The 20608-nt window shown below is 34.8% G+C and overlaps 1 protein-coding gene across 3 annotated transcripts in view; it reads right to left on the bottom strand.

Moving 5' to 3' along the window:
- The window catches only part of LOC140143424 (atrial natriuretic peptide receptor 2-like), a 494558-nt gene that overhangs the window by 414395 nt on the left and 59555 nt on the right, over window positions 1–20608 (bottom strand). For all 3 annotated transcript variants that reach the window (XM_072165300.1, XM_072165359.1, XM_072165403.1), the window contains exon 2: window positions 19481–19586. In XM_072165300.1, the coding sequence (XP_072021401.1) occupies window positions 19481–19586 (106 nt within the window). The remainder of the gene's footprint in view (window positions 1–19480; window positions 19587–20608) is intronic.

Raw genomic sequence — 20608 nt, 5'->3', positions numbered from 1 at the left:
CAAACATCCTTCCCAGCATTGGAGAATGCCATGAACGAAATTAACTTGTTTGGATGATATGAGCAAGGATGATTGGTTTGTGAACTGCGTTTACTAAACACATACATACATACATACGGTATATCTATTCAAAATATATATTAGTGTTATTTAATTCAACGCATTACAATAAAGTCTTATTGGCTTAGGATTTTTATCCCTGGTAGCATATTTACGTAAACCGACTGGAAATTTTTATAACATTTCTTTAAAAATAGATTAGTATTTATTTTCCATAAAATGTTAGCTTTTACTGTCAGATATGTCCCTTTTAATTTTGAGCCGAACAAGTGAGGTAAAGCAAAGAAAATTGGAATTTACTACTAGCGTCAATGCATGTTACTCCGGCGGTTGTAATACAGTACGATCCTCTGGCGTGTGTGTGTGTGTGTCCCGCACGCCGTGTAGTAGGGGTGTGTTATGAACAACACATACGCGTTCGACTAATATTTCTATCGTAATAATAAAACGACGGTTCCATCGATTTATTCAAAATCACGGATTTTGACAAAACTACAGCACCGAAAGTCTTGATTTTTGCAGAGAATCTTTGTTTACTAAAGTACATTACAATCGTGTAAAAACCTGAATTAAAATTTTTCGTTCTCAGCAAATGTTATAATATGGCTTTAACGTCATAAGCATTGATCTCTAGCAATATTGTTATTTGTAAATACGTCCAATGCATTAGGGCGCAGATTCATGCGGCCACATGGGGGCACATGGCCCCAATCAAAGTGAAATAGTAAAACATTATAATGAAAAATAACGAAGAATGGCAGGTGCCCTTTGATCTAGTATACTTATCACTGTTAGCAAACGCATGGAACCAGACTGGACAGTTTCATTTAACGATAAAAATTTGACAATGTTGCAACTTGTAAAAAAGCGCAACAATATGGAAATGCATTAGGATGTATATTCGCAACTCCACATGGGGGCATGTGCTCCCAATCAGATTTAAAATAGGAAAACGTTCTTTTAAAATATAACGAAAGATGACAAGTGGCCCTTCGATTAGGGTCGGTGCCCCCTTTCTTACATGTGCCTTTGGCAATGTACGACCATCCACTGATACTGTGGACAATATTTACCATCAAAAACGAATCTCGTTGTTCACTCGAGTAATATTATTTGCTTTATATTCATTACGTCGAGTGTATTTGTTTTATTTTGTATTTTTACACAGTAAGCACGTAGTACTATTGTCTTCCATTACTACCGATATCAGAGGGAAATGTCTGCGGAGTCAACAAGGAAATTAAACAAGAACAGACATAATGCAAAAAGATTGCAATGCATGTGGTGTGTGCGAAGTCCCGGGCAATATAATATACTAGGTTCTCGCAATTGCCTACCAAACCTGGTATGGCGTGTTTACATACAGGCTCTTTGTTTAAAATTGATAAAAATTCAATACAACACACGCACAAATCCCTACCCCCTCCACCACACCCCTACATACACACCCCTACAAATTAACACTTGCAACCCACACACTTACGCCGTACAATACGCACAGTACATAAAATGTTAAATTGATCAAGCTCACTTTCAGCAATAACACACATAAAGTACTTTTATTATTGCCGGCCACACCATAGATTGAAATTATGTAAAAAAAATACGCACACACTTATCCTGTTATCAACATCCTCTAACCCTTTACACAGTCTCCATGTCACGTCACCCACCGACTCCCCCACACCCCCACCATGCCCACCCAAACAAAACATACTCGCTACCACACATATTACCTAACCACCAAATTGATCACGTTTTTACGTGTTTCTTACTGTCTCTATAAATGTTAGTGTGTGCTTCATTGCTAAAAACAATTACAATCAGGCTACGTACGTGTGACATATAACCACGTTACAGTACCAGTCAAAAATCGGATTTCAATTTCAACGATAACAGATTTATAAATCAACGCCAAATGTAGCTAGTGACAATGACAGCGATCGAAGTTAATTCAAAATGGGTAGCACTGTGTCTCTTTGCATAGATCGATCAAACACGTTATACTCTCTACTTGCAAAAGGTAATTGATTTTTATGTTTATGCTGTCAACGTCATGCCTGTCTTTAGTTTACCACACACGATGATTACGTAAAGTGTGCAGAGGTCTTGTTTATTTGACATATTGCACAATAAATCAAATATTATATAGCCTATTTCAAGACACTCTGAGACCATAATTAAACTATTATAAGGCACAACATATTTTTTGGCCCTGTAGCGCTATCGGTGCCCGCAGAGGTACCGATGACACTTTTTATCGTATCCTGAATATTTGTACAGTGCATTTGTTTTTTATTTAAATGAAAAACAATAACACTATGCAACTCTTGTGATTATTATGCTTGATACAATTTATTATATCTCCAGAGAGCGATGTTAAGAGTCATCGGTATCTAACCGGGCACCGATAATGTCTATAGGACCAAATTGAACGTGGTGCCTATAACGAATCAGTGAATGGAGCAACCAGTGAATTGTACTTCCATTTGGAGCGCATATTTCGATTTAGTTAAAATTCTAATTATTTTTTTTATTTCTTCGTATTTCTGGTTTTTTCCTGTTTGTTTTAATGGAACATCTGTGTATATATGCCCGATAAATGTGATACTCACGTTGTATATACCTAGTGTTGTATTCCCTTATCCATTACGTAACATGTAAGTGCGCGTATAGAACCTGAAATTCTACTCCATTCGTCTACTTCTTGTAGTATATTTTCCTGTACGCACCAAAGTTGAAAGCCGGCTACAAAATTGTGTTTCTCTTAATAATATTGAAAAAAGTGACCTTATTTGAAATATGAATCAAGAGGCATTCATTCTAGTAAGATGATTTCTAGTATTAGCCTGGACGGCTGTTCTGTTTGTATTATAAAGGTATTGAGGAAATTGTTCGTTCTGGAAATTGATACGGCGAAATCTAGTGACATCCATGTCCGCATTGGAAGCATTAAGAGGTCATTATTGCCTGAGCGACCACTTGTACATGTCGGTGCAAACATCTAAAGCGAACTTGATGTATCTAATGTTTCCTGTCATAGTAACCTTGAGAAAACACCGATGTAATAATGAGATATAGGCTATGTTGGTTGCTAGTTTATGGTGAATCGTATTCGCGTGGCAGACGACCAATATTTAATCTTGAATTTAATTCGAGTTCGATGGCATATTAACGCTTTCGGTGAGGAAGTTAATAGTTTGATGTCGATTGTTTTAAAATGTACATATTTTCACTTTTGAGATAAAAAAAAATACTTATGGGCGTATTTGAAACAGCTTGGTTTACGATATTATACCACCAAGCTCTCCTTTGATCCGCAGGCTAGTCTGTGTTCACTTCCTTTTATTGAACGAATGTGTGTTCATAATGAGTCTTTACTTGCCATGCATGTTCTAATACATTTATTAATTTAAGCACTAATACGGGACTGTCGGTCAGGATTTACTTAAGTTAAGACTAAAGAGCCATAGTACGCACAACCTGTGTACACCAGGTTAATCACACAGGAATCAAACCAATATGAAAATTGCATTTTTCTAAGGGTATAACTTTTTTTTTTATGGGCGGTCGAATGTCGATTCATGTGAGGTATTTCAAATTCGTGCAGATCTACTGAAGTTGTTTATTGTGGCATACTGGAGAACAGCAACTAAATTACGCAAGCGGTATAACGATATGTGTGCGCAACAATCACTTGTTATAGACCATTGCCAGTAGATAAAAGGTTAATACTAGAACACATAGCATGTTATAACCTTTTAAAAAAGTAGTGTAACCCGGGAGTGTAACACGGGACTGTCAATGTAATTTTATTTTTAAAACTCAGTATGCTTTAATAAATAGAATCACCACCTGCTGTATAGTAAGCTTACATAACATTTAAATCCAGATTATTGGCTTTTCTCTGTATTTTGTTTTATACTCAAGTAAAAATCGGACTAAGCATTGTAAATAAAGTCTTAATTCTAAAATATTCCATATTTAAAATTGCAAAAGAAAGTCGAAACTGCTAGTGTTTACCTTCGGTGTTTGTTCAACAAATTCTAGCCTTAGAAAAGTCCCCGTTCATGACTTTGTAGCCTTTGATTTGGTATTTGTATGACCCAAACACCTGTGTATGTACATAAAGCTACAAAAATCAGCCACATTTTTAAATTTAATTGAAAATTATAAACATGATATTCACGTGCATATAAAGTCAAATAATGTTATTTTACCGCTTCCCGCAATAACATGCATTCTTTATTACTAGCGCCTTACCCAAACAAACACATGACACAAGTCTTGCAGCATGGGAATATGCTTCAATATAGCTACAATGTATATGTGCTATTAAAATTGCAGCCGCGAAACAGATTATATAAAAAAATAGTTCTGTCTTAAATCTGAAGTAGCTTTGAACTTAAGACTCCTGTCTGTTGAATTTTACTCTAACATAAGCTGTTTTAAAAAGGAACAAAAGCAAGCATGTGCCATGCTTTTTTACCGATATGTCCTATACTAGTTACAATGTTAGTAACTTAAACGATTCTATAAGTTGTAGTCAATCGTTGGAGTAAATTTGCAGACAGATTTAATACCCTCTAGATATGTAGACGAGAAAACAACTTTTTTGATCAAATTTAATGAGGCTAATATATAAGCAAAATACAATTGGTGCGATTAATGACATATAAATACTAATGATCAAACGCAATGTAATAGAGCAAGGCACTTCTTTAATTATTGATTGTAAAGATATTAGCCTACTTTATCTTATTTGATGTAAACACGTTGTATTGATGGTAAAATGTGTGTTTTGAACAATTATCTCAACAAGATAATTAATTACATTTTAATATTTCATTACCACACCCGTAGGACTTCATCGGCATTATGAGTAGAGCAGTAAATGTATTGATCATTTAATTAGAGCATAAAATCTCGATCACGTAAACTAATAATAATAAAGGATAAAAACATTCAACACTTAAATCTAGCTTAAGGTGAAACTAAAGTAAAATAACCGGTAACTTCAAGAAATTCAAATATTGCACGTTAAGCTCGACTCCACTTGTGACGCTTGTGATACATGTATGTATAATTAGTTGCGTGAATGCAGGAGGTGCAACACATTCAGAGCTGTCATTGTAATATTCCGTGACATCATTTCAAAACAAATTTTATTTGATTTTTCTATAAATATTAAGCTTAAGTTGTCAAAAGGGCTGTTGTGTATAAACGCCACCTTAAACCGTTTTTAAGTCAAACTTGGTCAGGTAAATCAGTGGGCTAAATGCGCAAGATGTCGAGGTATCAAAAAGTGTTGATGCGGGAAACACGAGTTTGTAGACAGCTACTTCGCAAGGGGATTATAAAGTCTTCGCCAGTGTTCTTACCATGTTTAGCTTGACACTTTGCGTCTCTTATGAATGTAATATAAGTACAACAGAAACATATTATTTAACTATGAGAGGATACGTACTTAAACTTGACATAAATGTGGCCTTATTTGACATATGAATCAAAAGGCATTCATTTCAACAGGACGATTTTTCAAATATATCAAATATGTTGTTATGATTAAATAAATACAATAATATAATAATACATCAAATTCTCTAATAATATTGACATAAATGCGGCCTTATTTGACATATGAATCAAAAGGCATTCATTTCAGCAGGACGATTTTTCAAATATATCAAATATGTTGTTATGATTAAATAAATACAATAATATAATAATACATCAAATTCTCTAATAATATTGACATAAATGCGGCCTTATTTGACGTATGAATCAAAAGGCATTAATTTCAGCAGGACGATTTTTCAAATATATCAAATATGTTGTTATGATTAAATAAATAAAATAATATAATAATACATCAAATTCTCTAATAATATTGACATAAATGCGGCCTTATTTGACATATGAATCAAAAGGCATTCATTTCAACAGGACGATTTTTCATATATATATTGTTATGAGTAAATAGATACAATATTAGAAAATGCATCAAATTCTCTGATAATATTGACATAAATGCGGCCTTATTTGACATATGAATAAATGACATAAGGCATTTATTTCAGCACGATGATTTCTAGTATTAGCTTGGATGGCTGTTAATGTTTTGAAGTTAATATATTTTAGAGGAAATTGCTCGTTTTGGAAATTGATACGGTGAAAGCCAGTGACATCCATGTCCGCATTGTAAACATTTGATCTTGAATTTAATTTGAGTTCGATAGTGGTTTAACGTTTTCCGTGCAGACGTTGTTTGATGTCGAATTCCTTACAATGTACATTTTTACTTTATATAGAAAAACACACTTTTCGCCTAATTCTAGTATGTTGTAATCCATTTATTAAGTTAACTGATCATATGTACCGTTTACATTAATACTAAACTTAAGTTAAATTTTAGCTATGATATGTACACAATTAGGTAATTCTTATTGCGCAAGAATCAAGTGTTTACCCCTATTTCCAAGATGTATTTTAGGGGTACTTACTTGTTTATGTGCGTTCAAATGTCAAATAATGTGCTGTATTTAAATTCGTGGAGATGAGAATACGCGAGAGGCAAAATGAAATACACTGGAAAAGGACAACACAATGACCCAAAGAGGTAGCAATCATTGTGCGTATTGGTTACCTGTATCTGTAGACACACCCCTGTAGATAAAAGGTTAACACTAGAGCACATACGATGTTCAGGATGTTATAACCTTTAAGATGTAGTGTAACACGGGACTGTCATTGTCAGTTTACTTTGAAAATTTTGCTTTAATAAGCAGAAACGAGTCTGACATTGAATTAACATTTAAAATACATTGCTCTTTTAATCTGTTTTTACAACAGTAAAAAATCGAACCAAGCTTTAAAAAAAATGCCTTAGTTCTAAAAAGTCCATATTAAAAAAATTGCATACAAAAGTCGAAATTGCTGTAAATTGTTTATCTTCGGTGTTTATTACACAAAGTCTCCGTTCAGGACTTAATAGTAGCCTTTGATTTCGTGTTTGTATAACCTACAAACCTGCGTACGCACATAAAGCTACAATACTCGCCACATTATAACATTTAATTGAAAATTCTAAACTTGATACTCATGTACAAGTCAACTAATGTTGTTTTACCACTTCCCGTAATACCATACATTATTTATTACTCACGCTTTACCCACGCATCCACCCCCGCACAAGTCATGTAGTATTAGCATGATTATGCGCAGCTAGATTTAGCATTAAACTCGTTACAAATCGCAGCCGCGAAGCATACACTGTAAAGTGTAAAAAACTGCCTGTCCTAAATCTGAAATAGATTTAAATTGTCAATCGCAATAAAAGTATTGTTTACCCGCAAGCACATAAGAAAACATTCCTGTCTGTTGAATCTCACTTTAATATAAAGCCATGGTTTAAAAAGGAAGAAAAGAAAGTATGTGCCATGTTTTTTTCTCGATATGCCCTTACTGGTTACAATATTAATAACTTTAACGATTCTGTAAGTGGTAGTCAATCGTTGGAGTAAAGCTGCAGACAAATTTAATGCCCTACAGATAGGGAAACGAGAGAACAACGTTATGTGTGTAATGAGGCTAACCTATTAGCAAATACATTTAGCAGGTACGATTAATGACATATAAATACTAATGATCAAATACAAGGTAATAGAGCAGGGCACTTCTTTAATTATTCATTTTTAAGTTATTGATCTACTTTATCGTATATGATGTAACCTCCCTGTATTGATCATTAAATTTGAGCATCAAATATTGATCAAGTAAACTATATTATAAAGTAAGAAAATATGCAACACTTAATTAAATCTAGCTTGTGGTGAAACTAAATTAATCAGTAACTCTAAGAAATTAAAACAATACACTTTTAGCTCGACAACACTTGTGTCATCCTGAATGCAGGAGCCGCAACACCTACAGAAATTTCAGCTTAATATTGCTTGACAGATTCTTACTAAACATTTTTATTTCATTTTTCTATTTTATATTACGCTTATGTTGTCAAAAACCTATAACGTATAAACGCCACCTTAAAACGTTTTGAGTCAAACTTGGTCAAGTAAATCAGTGGGCTAAATGCGCAAGATGTCGAGGTATCAAAAGTGTTGATGCGGGAAACACAAGTTTATAGACAGCCACTCACAAGGGGATTATTTCAACGAAGACTGTACCATAAAGGAAGATCAAAGTCTTCACCAGTTTTCTTACCATGTTAAGCCTGACACTTTGTGTCTCCTTAGAATGTAATATAAGTAGAACAGAAACATATAGTCTAACGAAGAAAGGATACGCACTTAAACTAGGGCACAGGATTGACTTTGTTGTTTCAAATATAGTAAACATTTTGTTATGATTAAATAAATACAATATTAGAAAATGCATCCAATTCTCTAATATAATATTGACATAAATGTGGCCTTATTTGAGATATAAACTAGAGCGGTTCTCGGCTTTCGCGGTTGGCTTTCGCAGTTCTCGGCACCTGTGTATGTGGTAGGGGAACCATGTGTGATCCTGGTTGGTATGTTTTGATGGATTGGTATTATAGGTATTTTTGGTGTCTTGGCCTGTATGTGATGTTTCTGTTCAGAACCTCATGTGAGGCAAATGTGTAAATTTTTGTCGTCGTTGTATTGTAGCGTATGTGTTGCTTGTTTGTCTGTGCCATTGGAATAACCAATGCAAGAAATATCATAAAGTTTGATTTTGAGGTTTCTTTAGCATATAATGAATTTTAAAGCTTCATACCTTTTTTTAGAATGTAATTTGAGCGTCGATCTCAATGCCTCCACGTTGATGCACGTTGTTGTAAAAAAAGATGTGTAAGTTTTTTGTGTTTTTTTTGAAAATTTGAAAAAGAAACATTCTCCATTCACGAGATATGGTTGGACGGAGGCCTAAATCAAATATTAACAACCCAGTATATACTGACGTAAAAAGCAGTTCTTTTATTTTTTTCCATAAGACCAATATGTCCACTTGGAAAACAATCCTTAAGAATTAAATATACAAACCTATATTCTGAATAAAACAATTCTGCTGTAACCCCCCTCCCCACTCCCAACATGATTTCCTAACAATATAGTAACCGAAATGGTAAACCTGATCTTTATTCTTTATTTGAAAACAATCCTCTCTTACATCCCATGCAGTACGATTTTACACTGTAATACTAGTAGCCTATATAGATATGCTTTACATTTCGTAATCTTTCTTTGCTTACTATATATGTTAATGTTACATTATTGTTTTAAAGAAAATGTACCCAAACGGTAACATATCAGCACATCACATCAAAGGTCCCATTGGGCGCATGCTCTCTTATGTTTTGTTTTTTCGCATGTCCCTCTAATCATTTTTGACAAGCTACATGTAGCTGATGCTGTTTGCTGTTTATTTATTTCGTCCCTATATTATTTCTTTACTTTTTTCAAGTGTATTTCATGATAGCGCACTTTATGTACCTCATAAGTTGTGTTTTTATATCAACCGTGTTGTATATTTTTAAAGGCAGTTCTTGTTTCACCTCCTGATCGCAACGCAATGTCAACATTAGAAATACGCAGAGGTACTATACTGTACACATTGATCGGGACTATTCGCTGTGACGTATGACGACCCCATGGTCGTTATGCAAATATTTGAAATAATGTGTTTGTATAATCATCTTATTCACGCTGCGTGTCCGTCGCTTATTGGTTGGATTTGTCAAATGGACAGTAACTGTGTGATGACTCATTTGCAATGTTACGTAATCATGGACGCATGTCTGTGATATGGTTGCCAAATCCGCGATTTAATATCCCAATAGGGCGCCAACATGTTGATTCTGTGTGTATTATTAAAGCATTGTACGTCGTTTAGGTCAGTTTGCCGAACCTCTCTTTGATCGTGAATTTCTCTGAATTTAGATACCCGTTCAAGTTCAAAATACACTGGTGTCTAGATGTAGTCTCAGTTGACGCACCAGGAAAATTGTAGAACATATATCTACCTAAGGAAGGCTGTATATTGCGAACAGACCCCTTGCTGCCGCTAAAGTAATATATGAGTGCCTTGCCTCACATAATCAAAAGGCATTCATTTCAGCAGGACAATTTCTATAGCATTAGCCTGGACGGCCGTGTTATTATCATTTTCTCGAAATTCACTTCAGGAAATTGTTCGTTTTGGAAATCCAGTGACATCCATGTCCGCATTGGAAGAATTAAGAGGTCATTATTGCCTGAGCGACCACTTGTACATGTCGATGCAAACATCTAAAGCTAAAGCTAAAGCTAAAGATGTTACTAATGTTAGTAAATCATGTTCGCTTGACAGATGACCAATATTTAATCTTGAATTTAATTCGAGTTCAAAAGCGGTTTAACGTTTTCCGTCAGGAAGTTGTTTGATGTAGATTTGTTTAAAATGTACATTTTGACTTTATATTGCAGAAACTCAACCTACTTCCCACCATATTCTATAATGATTTTATTTATTTATTAAAGCCATATTATAACATTTGCTGAGAAGAACGCCCTGAATTTTTAAAAAAAATTTTTACACGTTTGTAATGTGCTTTAGTCAACAAAGATGCTCTGTAAAAATCATGACTTTAGATGCTGTAGTTTTGTCAAAATCCGAGATTTTGAATAAAACGATGGAACCGTCGTTTTATTATTACGATGGAAATATTAGTCGAACATGCATACCACAGTATACGTACACGGCGTGCGGTGCACACACACACACATCAGAGCGTCGTACCGTATTACAACCGCTGGAGTAACATGCATTGGCGCTAGTAGTAAATTCCAATTTTCTTTGCTTTGCCTCACTTGTGAGGCTCAAAATTAAAAGGGGACATCTGACCGTAAAGGCTAACATTTTATGGAAAATAAATACTAATCTATTTTTACAGAAATGTTATAATATGGCTTTAAGTTAAGCACTCATATGGGGCTGTCAGATTTTATAAACTGAAGTGAAATTTTAAGACGGAGCTATAGAGCGTACATAATACATTAGGTAATTATTATCGCACAAGAATAAAATGTTTTCATCTTTTTCCAAAATGCATTTTTCTACGGGTTAATAATGTACAAAAGATTTGATAAAATGCACTGGAAAGTGGGGAACACAATCACTCAAAGAAGTTGCGATCACTTGTATCACTTGTTACGTGTATTGATAGACACATGCCAGTAGATAAAAGTTAAACACCAGAGCGCACACAATATTCAGGATGTTATAACCTTTAAAAAGTAGTGTAACACGGGACTGTCATTGTCATTTTATTTTAAGAACTATGCTTAAATAAGCATAAACGAATCGGACACTAAATCGGTACCTCTACATGCTTACATTAACATTTTAAATGCCGATTATAAGCTTTGCTTATTATTATACAACAGAAAATTCGGACCAACCTTTAAAAATAATTTCATTGAAAATCCTCATTTAAAAATTGCAAAAGATAGTCGAAACTGCTGAAAGGTGTTTACCTTCGGTATTTGTTCAACAAGTCCTAACCCCATAAAAGTCCCCGTTTATGACTTTGTAGCCGTTGTGGTGTTTGTATGACCCACAAACCTGCATTCACACATAAAGCTACAAAAATCAGCCACATTTTAAAAAAAATATTGAAATTCTAAATTTGATATTCATGTACATGTAAGTCAACTAATGTTGTTTTACCGCTTCCCGTAATACCGTGTATTCTTTATTACTCATGCTTCACTCACGCATCCTCCCATATTTTGAGTTTATTTTACATGATGAACAATTTGAGGCCATTTTCATTGAAATCGGGGCACTTTTAGTTTTTGACACCTGTGTGGCCAAAACAAGAACTGACCACCCTCACTGCTACTTTTTTTTAAAATTATTTACAACTCAAAACGGTACGCCGCAGATAGGTCAAACTATACTTTTTCTGAATTGTTATGACCTGAGAAATACTTTGGCGTGATTTTGCAAAATCTGAGCAATTTCAAAATTTTAACCATGTAGTGTTTCTACCCATTTATCTGATCTAGAGACGTTGATTAGAAGTTGAATTCTGAGGGTGTAAAATAAACCCTTCTTCTAACTAAACTAACAGAACTACCAGTGCAATTTTTCTTAATAGATTTTTTTCCAAGAAATTCCTTATATTTTTGTAAAATATTAAGCTGAAGTTGGCAAAAGAACTTTTACGGTTAAACACCAACTTATCAGGTTTATAGTGAGCGCGGTCAAGTAAATCAGTGGGCTAAATGCCCAAGATGTCAAAGTGTCAAAGGTGTTGATGCTTGAAACACGAGTTTCAGATAGCCACTCACAAGGGGATTATTTCAACGAAGACTGTACCGTAAAGGAAGATCAAAGTCTTCACCAGTGTTCTTATCATGTTAAGCCTGACACTTTGTGTCTCCCAAGAATGTAATATAAGTAGAACAGAAACACAAGTCTAACGAAGAAAGGATACGCACTTAAACTAGGGCATAGGATTGACTTCATGTTTTATATATAGCAAATATTTTGTTGTGATTAGATAAACACAATAACGCAAAAATGCATCAATTTATATTGACATAGCCTATATTATTTGTTATCTTTACAAACTTTTGCTTGATAACATAATGTTTTCATATGTTAATAAGTATGCAACGAGTTATTACTACGTTGCAAATTATATACACATTCTTGACAAAATCGAAATATATCCAGATTGGCAAGCAGTCTCCAAGTACAGGAACTGTAACACCTACATAACTGACAGTGTAATATTCCTTGACAGAAAGATAGACAGAGACGCTAGATAGCATAATTTGTAATAATTTGCACTTCAACAACTTCGAGGAAAAACATTAATGTGTTACATCTAGTGCGACATGCAAAGCAACTGTAAAATGCTTATCGAGCTCTGTGAGCTGAAGTAGACGTGTTTGTCCTGCTTTTTCCTGTGCCTTTCACTGTTTCATTTTATTTCTAGCCTCGGCTTTTTATTGTAAATGTCTTTCTCATGCCTCTGAAGAAGATTGTGAAGAAGATGTCACGAGTTTTTAGTAATAAAACCTTTTAGTCCGTCCCTACCACGAATGAATGTAGAGTAAAATAAATAAATAACCATCACATTAGCCTGCAACGTTATTTGGATTGGTAACCCCTAGAGAAACGACTGGTTCAATATCACAAAAAAGAGCTACCGATGATCAATTTAGGTAAAAGGTACATAATAGTAATCCTATAAATCGGTTGTACTCCCATACTCTTATTCTTTGAATACATGATTTAGAAATCGGTAATAGGTAACTTGCCTTCAAAATATTGAATTATAAGGGAGTTACTGGAAATCCCAAACCTGTATTGCAATTGTCGGTGACAAATCGCTCAATTTCGTTAAGTATCGCTAACTTTCATAACACTATTTATTTGTCATTTCTGATGATGTTTACACGTAACGCTAGGATAAGGATTGTTCTGTACTGATTTAGATCAATGGTTTTTAAATGTATTCACACATGTAATGTCGAAAGAATAACAAATGAAATGTAGATCTGGTGGCCTTTAGGAGTGTACACGTCCACCTATTGGAAATATGTGAACGTTCAAATAAAGTAAATACGAACTGATAATCTACAATCTTGGAAAAAAGTACTTGGAACACTTGCAATGATCATGGGAATGATGTGTATTTTCGTTTTGAACAAACATGACATCTACAGCAATGATTTACCATTCTCCTCTCCCCATCAATCAATGTTGGAACACTTTGGAAAATTGCTGAAGACATTGGCATTTCCCAATATTGCACGGGGGAGAGGGGTGTCAGTTTTTAATTCTTGACACAAAAGTGTACCAAGACTTATTTCGAAGATTGTAGATATCGTATTCATTTTTGGCAAAACTTCAGATTCGATAGCTAAATTTCGGTTTCGGCAGCCGACTCTGGGAATTTGTTACCCAAATCCCAAAGAAACAATCACAACTACTCGTGTTCCCTTGGGCCATTAAGTGATATAAAATCCTGCATAGAAGTAATCTATAGAAGTACAAATCATTTTATCTCAGCAGATCAATGGAATCATGCAAAATGCAGTTACTGTCAAAATAACAAATCAATTAATTTTGCAGTAAAGGCATTTAAGTGAGGCAATCGATACATTAATGTATTGCGTTTTCAAATTGCCTGTAAACTCAGATTAGACCAGCTGGTGTTGATATTATTTAGCCCAATTTAAAAAACCAGTTTTATCATGTAACTGGTATCTGTATAGCGTTTATATGCTTACCGTGCAGGTTGTAACAAAATATATACAATTTAGAAAATACTATTATTCAAACATGTCACTTCTTGATTATATATTGAGTTTTACTTGATTGTCAAGGCAATTTCATCAGCTAGTATTCCTAATACAGCTTAGGCCACCTTCGTGTCTTTGTGTAGCCAAAATGACTGAATTGAGTTGAATCATGAGCCCCCTGTTTGGTGCTCTTAAGATCGTGGTCCAGCTTCCTGGACCACATTCACAGTCCAATAATTGGCACCCACCACAAGAAATCTATGAGAATGTGAACAAAGTCCTTGCTCAGATGATAATTCCCAAAGAGTAAGTGGAATAGTGTGGCACACGACATTGTTCCTTAAAGAAAGTGCGTGAAAAGCAGAAAGCAGCCCGTTTTGTAAATTATCATCTGTTCAACGATTTTCACAGAGTTCTTATGTTGGGTGCCAATTATTTAAATTTAAGTATGTAAATGTAGTCCAGAAAGCTGTTCCATATCAGTGCATTTTGCTGTTGTGTCAGTTAGACAATTCCTTGGTTACTGACATGTGTTTAGAGTAGAGTATTGAGGCAATCCTGTGTGTAATTTTGGTTAATTTTGATTTGATGGACAGGATATGACCTTGTGAAAAATTTATAAGTTTCTGTTTTGGCTTAGTGTACTTTTGTAGGTCCTATGATTCTGGAGTTCTATTCTATAGGGCTGAAACAACAACACTTTTGTAAAACGTAGATTAGCAACAATAAATCAAGCAAAAAGGCCTATAATTTGTAGAATGAACTTTCGCAAAACAACAAAGTGTTATTTTTCAATAATATGTTGATTTATATAATCAAAATAGATTTTAAAGCTGCTTCGGTCAACAATACCTAGGGTCTTTTTTATTTTTTAGTATTTGTAAGTGTATTGTTCAGAAACAAAAATTCAAGGTATTATGTGAGTTGATCTGTAACTTAAATTCATTGTTAAGTTTGAAGTACAAATCAGCTTATTTAAATAAATGTTAATAAAGGCTGGATAAGACAAGATTATGGAATACCCACAGTGGGGATCATCACCTGTAATACTTATGGTCTTTGATGTTGTTAAACTGGTTCACATATGCCAATCCGAATGAAAATGTCCGCTTTTTTCTGTAAAAACGTTGAAATCAGCCTTTTAATCACAAAAGGTCCACTTTTGAGCCGGTCACACCCCACAATAAAACCTTGCTTTAACGGGCTTGTGTAGGGCCGCGGTGTCGCCCTTCCCTCTTGACTTTCTCTCGATCTCTCTCTTACCTTCGTTCGAATGCGAAGAATGAATACAATAAATTACCTTCGTTCAAATGCGAAGAATGAATAGAATAAATTACCTTCGCTCGAATGCAATTTTTTGTGTTGCATATCAAAATTACGTGATTACCAAATCGCCACTTGCACGCCCCAATTGGACGATATTTGGTCATTTCTTTTTCTCGTTTAGTCGCCAATTGGACCGACTTTTACGTACTTCTTGGCAACATAATTAGTATATATTTCGATACTAGACTATTTTCACGAGCCACTCCCTCCTAGGAGGAAGTGCCTATAAACCGAAAGCAAGTCAATTGAAGCCGTACAACTTATCGCGAATATAAGACCGTAAAATTTAGACACTTCTTTTGTCTAGATTAGCACCAACTCTCTAATCTCAAGTTTTCATGTCAGAAATTAACAAAACTAAACGAACCGAAACAAAAATTCATTTTTGTCAATTTTTTTATAGAAATAAAGGACTAGAATAAAAGGATTATTCACGCGTACCGTGTTAATACTTCAAAATAACAATGAGACCTGAAACCAAAAATGAAATTAGGAACCAAAACCAAAAAGATAAAAAAGACCCTTAGTCTAGATTCATAAAGTGCAATTTACAAATCTGATTTAATTGATTTAGGGATCTTTAAACTCGTTACAATGGAAAGCTTTTATCAGATATAAACTGTTATAATGGTCATATGATCACTAATGAAGCTATGACTTTATAGATTGTTTTTGGAATGATCACCAATGGTCTTCAACTGATAGATGTCATCCAAAGCATGATAGTGACTAAAGTAATAGGTTAAATGATAATTGGTCAGGCAGATTTTATTAACAGAAAAGCTAGCAGTTTACGAGATGAGATCAAAGCTTCCCACTGTTTTTTATATTTCCACTGCCCTGTGAACATTTGGCAATTTATATTGTATTATTTATATTGTACACATCCACACATAGCAGCAACACATGGCAGCTGTTGCATTTACTCACTTCTGGCACTGAGCAGTCGCTTTATAGACACTAAGGAATGGCCACTCCCACGTTCATAGAAAAAAGAAATCAAAGCGTCCAGCTTATGCATATTCAATGCATATTTATAAAAGATAACAAGTTTTGGTGCCGCCCACATGGGGCTCATGATTAGAGGTTAATAACTGCGCATCGGTTATTTGGAGGGCATTGTGAAAAATCTAAACATTTTGCCTTTGGAACCGAGGAATATCCCGAGGGGCGTAGCCCCGAGGGATATTCCGAGGTCCAAAGCAAAATGTTTAGATTTTTCACAATGCCCGACATATTACCGATGCAAAGTTATTAACCTCATTCATAACCGTCACTTTAATCTCTTCACCTTACAAAATAACACAAAATTTTGCTCAAAAGTTTATAAAAATAGATGATTTTTACATCTTCCCTTGCCAAAAATCGATCAGGCTAAAACAGAACGACCAATAACAAAAGTGCGTATCACAATCTGTGCAAATATGGTAGCGCGCAATCCAAATACGGCAGCCAGCGCGCGCGCAGTTTGTTGGACGCACAATACCGCGCACGCAGAAGTCAATTGTGTGCGACATTGGAACAATTACGCATTTTGCGGTCAATTGTGAGATATTAATGACCTCGATTTGCGTTCGCGTTTTCGCAAATAATAAAATATGATTGGATCGCACGCATCGCGTATATTAATGAGGTTATGAATCAGGCATAAGTCATAAACATCGATTTGTCAATTTTTACATATAAATTCCTTTACTAGTAGCACAAAGCAGCCAAATTCAATTCAATCAATTATGAAGTATTAATTAAACATACACATCAACAAAAATTTATAAGAAACCATAACAAGTGGTAGACAAAAACGAGTGAAAAGACAATCTGTCTCACATTTTACCCAAAACATCAGCATTTTATTTGTATTCTAACATTTGTGTAGCTAAACCTCGCTAAGCATTTCTAAACGTAGAATTACCATGTAGCTTGAATAATCTCGACAAGAAGGTGTATTTTTCCCGCAGTTCACCTTATTTGAACTATTGAATGCATTTATGGATGAACTTATTATGTACTTTCTTAGAACAATTAAACATGTGTTCTGTGTAGACAAGAAAGCGTCAAAACCGGGACGAGCTAATACATGTATATCGTTTTATGTAATATTTGAAATTAAATTAGTCACTGAGACTTACTGTACTTTAACTTCGATATACATGTATCTGTAAAGCATGCATGGTAAGGCAATTAATTTTCATTAGCAAAGCTCTGAACCATACTGTCTATGTCTGAACTAACATTGTTAATTTGGAACTTGTATAAAGTTTAATGGATCGGTAACGATGTCTGTTAATTGCCTGTCAAATATTTGATGTTTTATTTACGTATCAGAGCCTAGTAATCGTACGTTTTGCTTATATTTGATCTTAAACTAGGAATTCTAAGCTAGTATTTGTACATCAAACAGGAAATCAAAAAAGGGTTCGTAACATCAGAGTCGAAGAACCCATTAGTAGAGTGTTTATTTTCACCTTTTTCGTATCTCATATAGACCTAGAATTCGCTGCCAAAGTGGAAAGTGGAAATTAAATCTTAATCAAATGAACTCTGATATTCTCGCCTGGAAGTGAAGACACCGAACACAACCATCAATTAAAGGAGGGGGGGGCATTTGTTTAGCAGGCGTATATTTCCCCGTCCAAACTTATATGATAACTTTATACCAGGGGTAATAAGGTACTAAAGTATTAAATAAAATTTAATCCATTTGGCTTTGTACAAAGGAACCATGAGCATACATCGTCTTTTGTATGTTTATGGAAAGGTACTGAGCTGTTTGGATTGGTAATTGAGAGTAAAACGGTTGCCAATTTTTTATTGATAAGACGTATAACTAAATAGCCAAGACAGATAGATATAGTACATTTGGATTGAATGCACCATGAGAATAGTACACTCATAAAACATTCAATTAGGGATTCAATCATGTTTCACCGTTGTTCATCACCGTTTAACAACGATGCGGCCGCGTCGTCTGCGTGGTTTACTTCGCGATGGCAGCTTTAGCTGCCCGAGCGAAGTAAACCACGCAGACGCGCCGGTTTTCAACAACGAAAAGAAGCTTTCAACAACGAAAAGAAGCTAAATATCGTATAATTCACGATTATTTTACGAGGAATCTCAGCTAATCATTGCCACTCAGCCTTACAAAAACTTTGATGATTTCTCTTTTGATATCAGCAATAAAACTACAGAATAAAATGGCAATGTTTAGCCGCTACCTGAAAAATACTGAATTTAACTTGTAAGTTGGCATACGCACAAAGGTTCCAGGCATGACGAATTTTACGCGCTCTCGCGTAACGCGTAGTCTCGCTCGCGTTCGCGTATACGCTACAGTAAAAGTGTGTGTTCATCACGGTTTAACAACGGTTGGCTCCTGTACAAAGGTATAGGAAGAGTTGTTGAAAAGACGATGTACTCTCATGATCCGTATTGTAGAACAGGCAACCGAGTAAGGTGTTGCTTGGATTAAACATCACATGAATCTACTTACAACTTAGCAGTGCAGTGATTACGTACACCGATTATGAGAGTACAGTGTGAAACAAGCTTTACACTGTTAAAACGCTGTTAAAAATCGCTGTTTAAACGATGTTGTGTATAAATTTAAAAAAACGTTTTGTGAAGTTGTGTGAAAGTTAGGTTGTGTAAAAATAATTCGCTGTTTTTTATTATTTCTCGAAATTACCATCAAATTCGCACTTTGCAGGTGTTGTGTAAAGTTTGAAACATGTGATCTAAAATAAACCAATCACAATTTATAATATATTGGGAAAAATAGGCATTTATAGAGAAAACTTATTAAAACAACTTACCCATGCAGTCCTCCAAATAGTTATTTTCATTAGGATTTGACAGAGGCCAACAATGGAATTTACTGTTGTCCAACTGATGCCAAGCGCACGCATAGTCCAATATAAACTGAAAGAGACACAAATATATAGCAATATTAGTACTATCATGATATTTTTAATTGCTGATATAAGAAGTTATATTTAATGAAATCACATGCACACATCTATACATTTCATGCCCAACGTATAGACGAATCCAACGAGCCAAGTGATGGTCAGAATTCAGTCGGCCATTACTGGGTCCCGTCTGCACAAAACTGGTGTTGTAACTGCCCAATTGGGTGTATTAAATCCGCTTAAAAATCGATGTTGAATTGTATTGTGTTGTAAACTTTCATCATTCTTCTGTCTACGTGTAACACGAATGCAGCTTAATATTCCCGCCAAGGCCACATCATTTCATATTTTAGATGGAATAGACCTAAGGGGGGACCCAGCTATGACTGCCATTGAGGTGTAGGAATATGTGAAATTGGATTCGTCTATAGCAACAGGTCCGTAATTGTATTCCCATGTGTGAATGAAGCAAATTTCTAATTCTTTACCACAACACAGCCGTCACCTTATTATGATATTAATCTTCTGATTTATAACCTTATAATATTATAACATCTATTTTCGTGATTTCAATTCGTGTGCCTATTCTCCCTTTGTTACTATATACGTGATCAAAGGAGAAAAATAGCCATCATTTGGGGAAGGCAAATCAATATATCGAAAAGGAAAGTACGTCCCGAAGCGTAAAATGCTACACTTATCAGTGTTCATTCGCGATGTCACTATGGCTACTTGGACCTTAGGGTGTAAGTTTTAAGTATTGAAATTGATTAGACCTAATTTACCAGTGGTGATCTTAAAAAAATAGACGAGTGACCATAATAATCTGTTTCACAGCAAAGAATGTAAACTGTTTGATCTTTTAAAACTCCAATTTATGTCGATACCACGTAGGCTATATGGGCTATATACTCAAAATATTATCAACACTGAAGCAGTGTGGCGTGAAAAGGTAAAATACTTTAGACAGAAATTGAAACAACGTGGAGTTACAACATGCAAAAGTTGATTAACATGGTTTAGTTAATCACA

Source organism: Amphiura filiformis, chromosome 1 (assembly GCF_039555335.1).
Source record: "Amphiura filiformis chromosome 1, Afil_fr2py, whole genome shotgun sequence".
In the NCBI taxonomy this organism is placed as follows: Eukaryota; Metazoa; Echinodermata; class Ophiuroidea; order Amphilepidida; family Amphiuridae; genus Amphiura; species Amphiura filiformis.
This window is presented reverse-complemented; position numbering and strand designations above follow the sequence as displayed.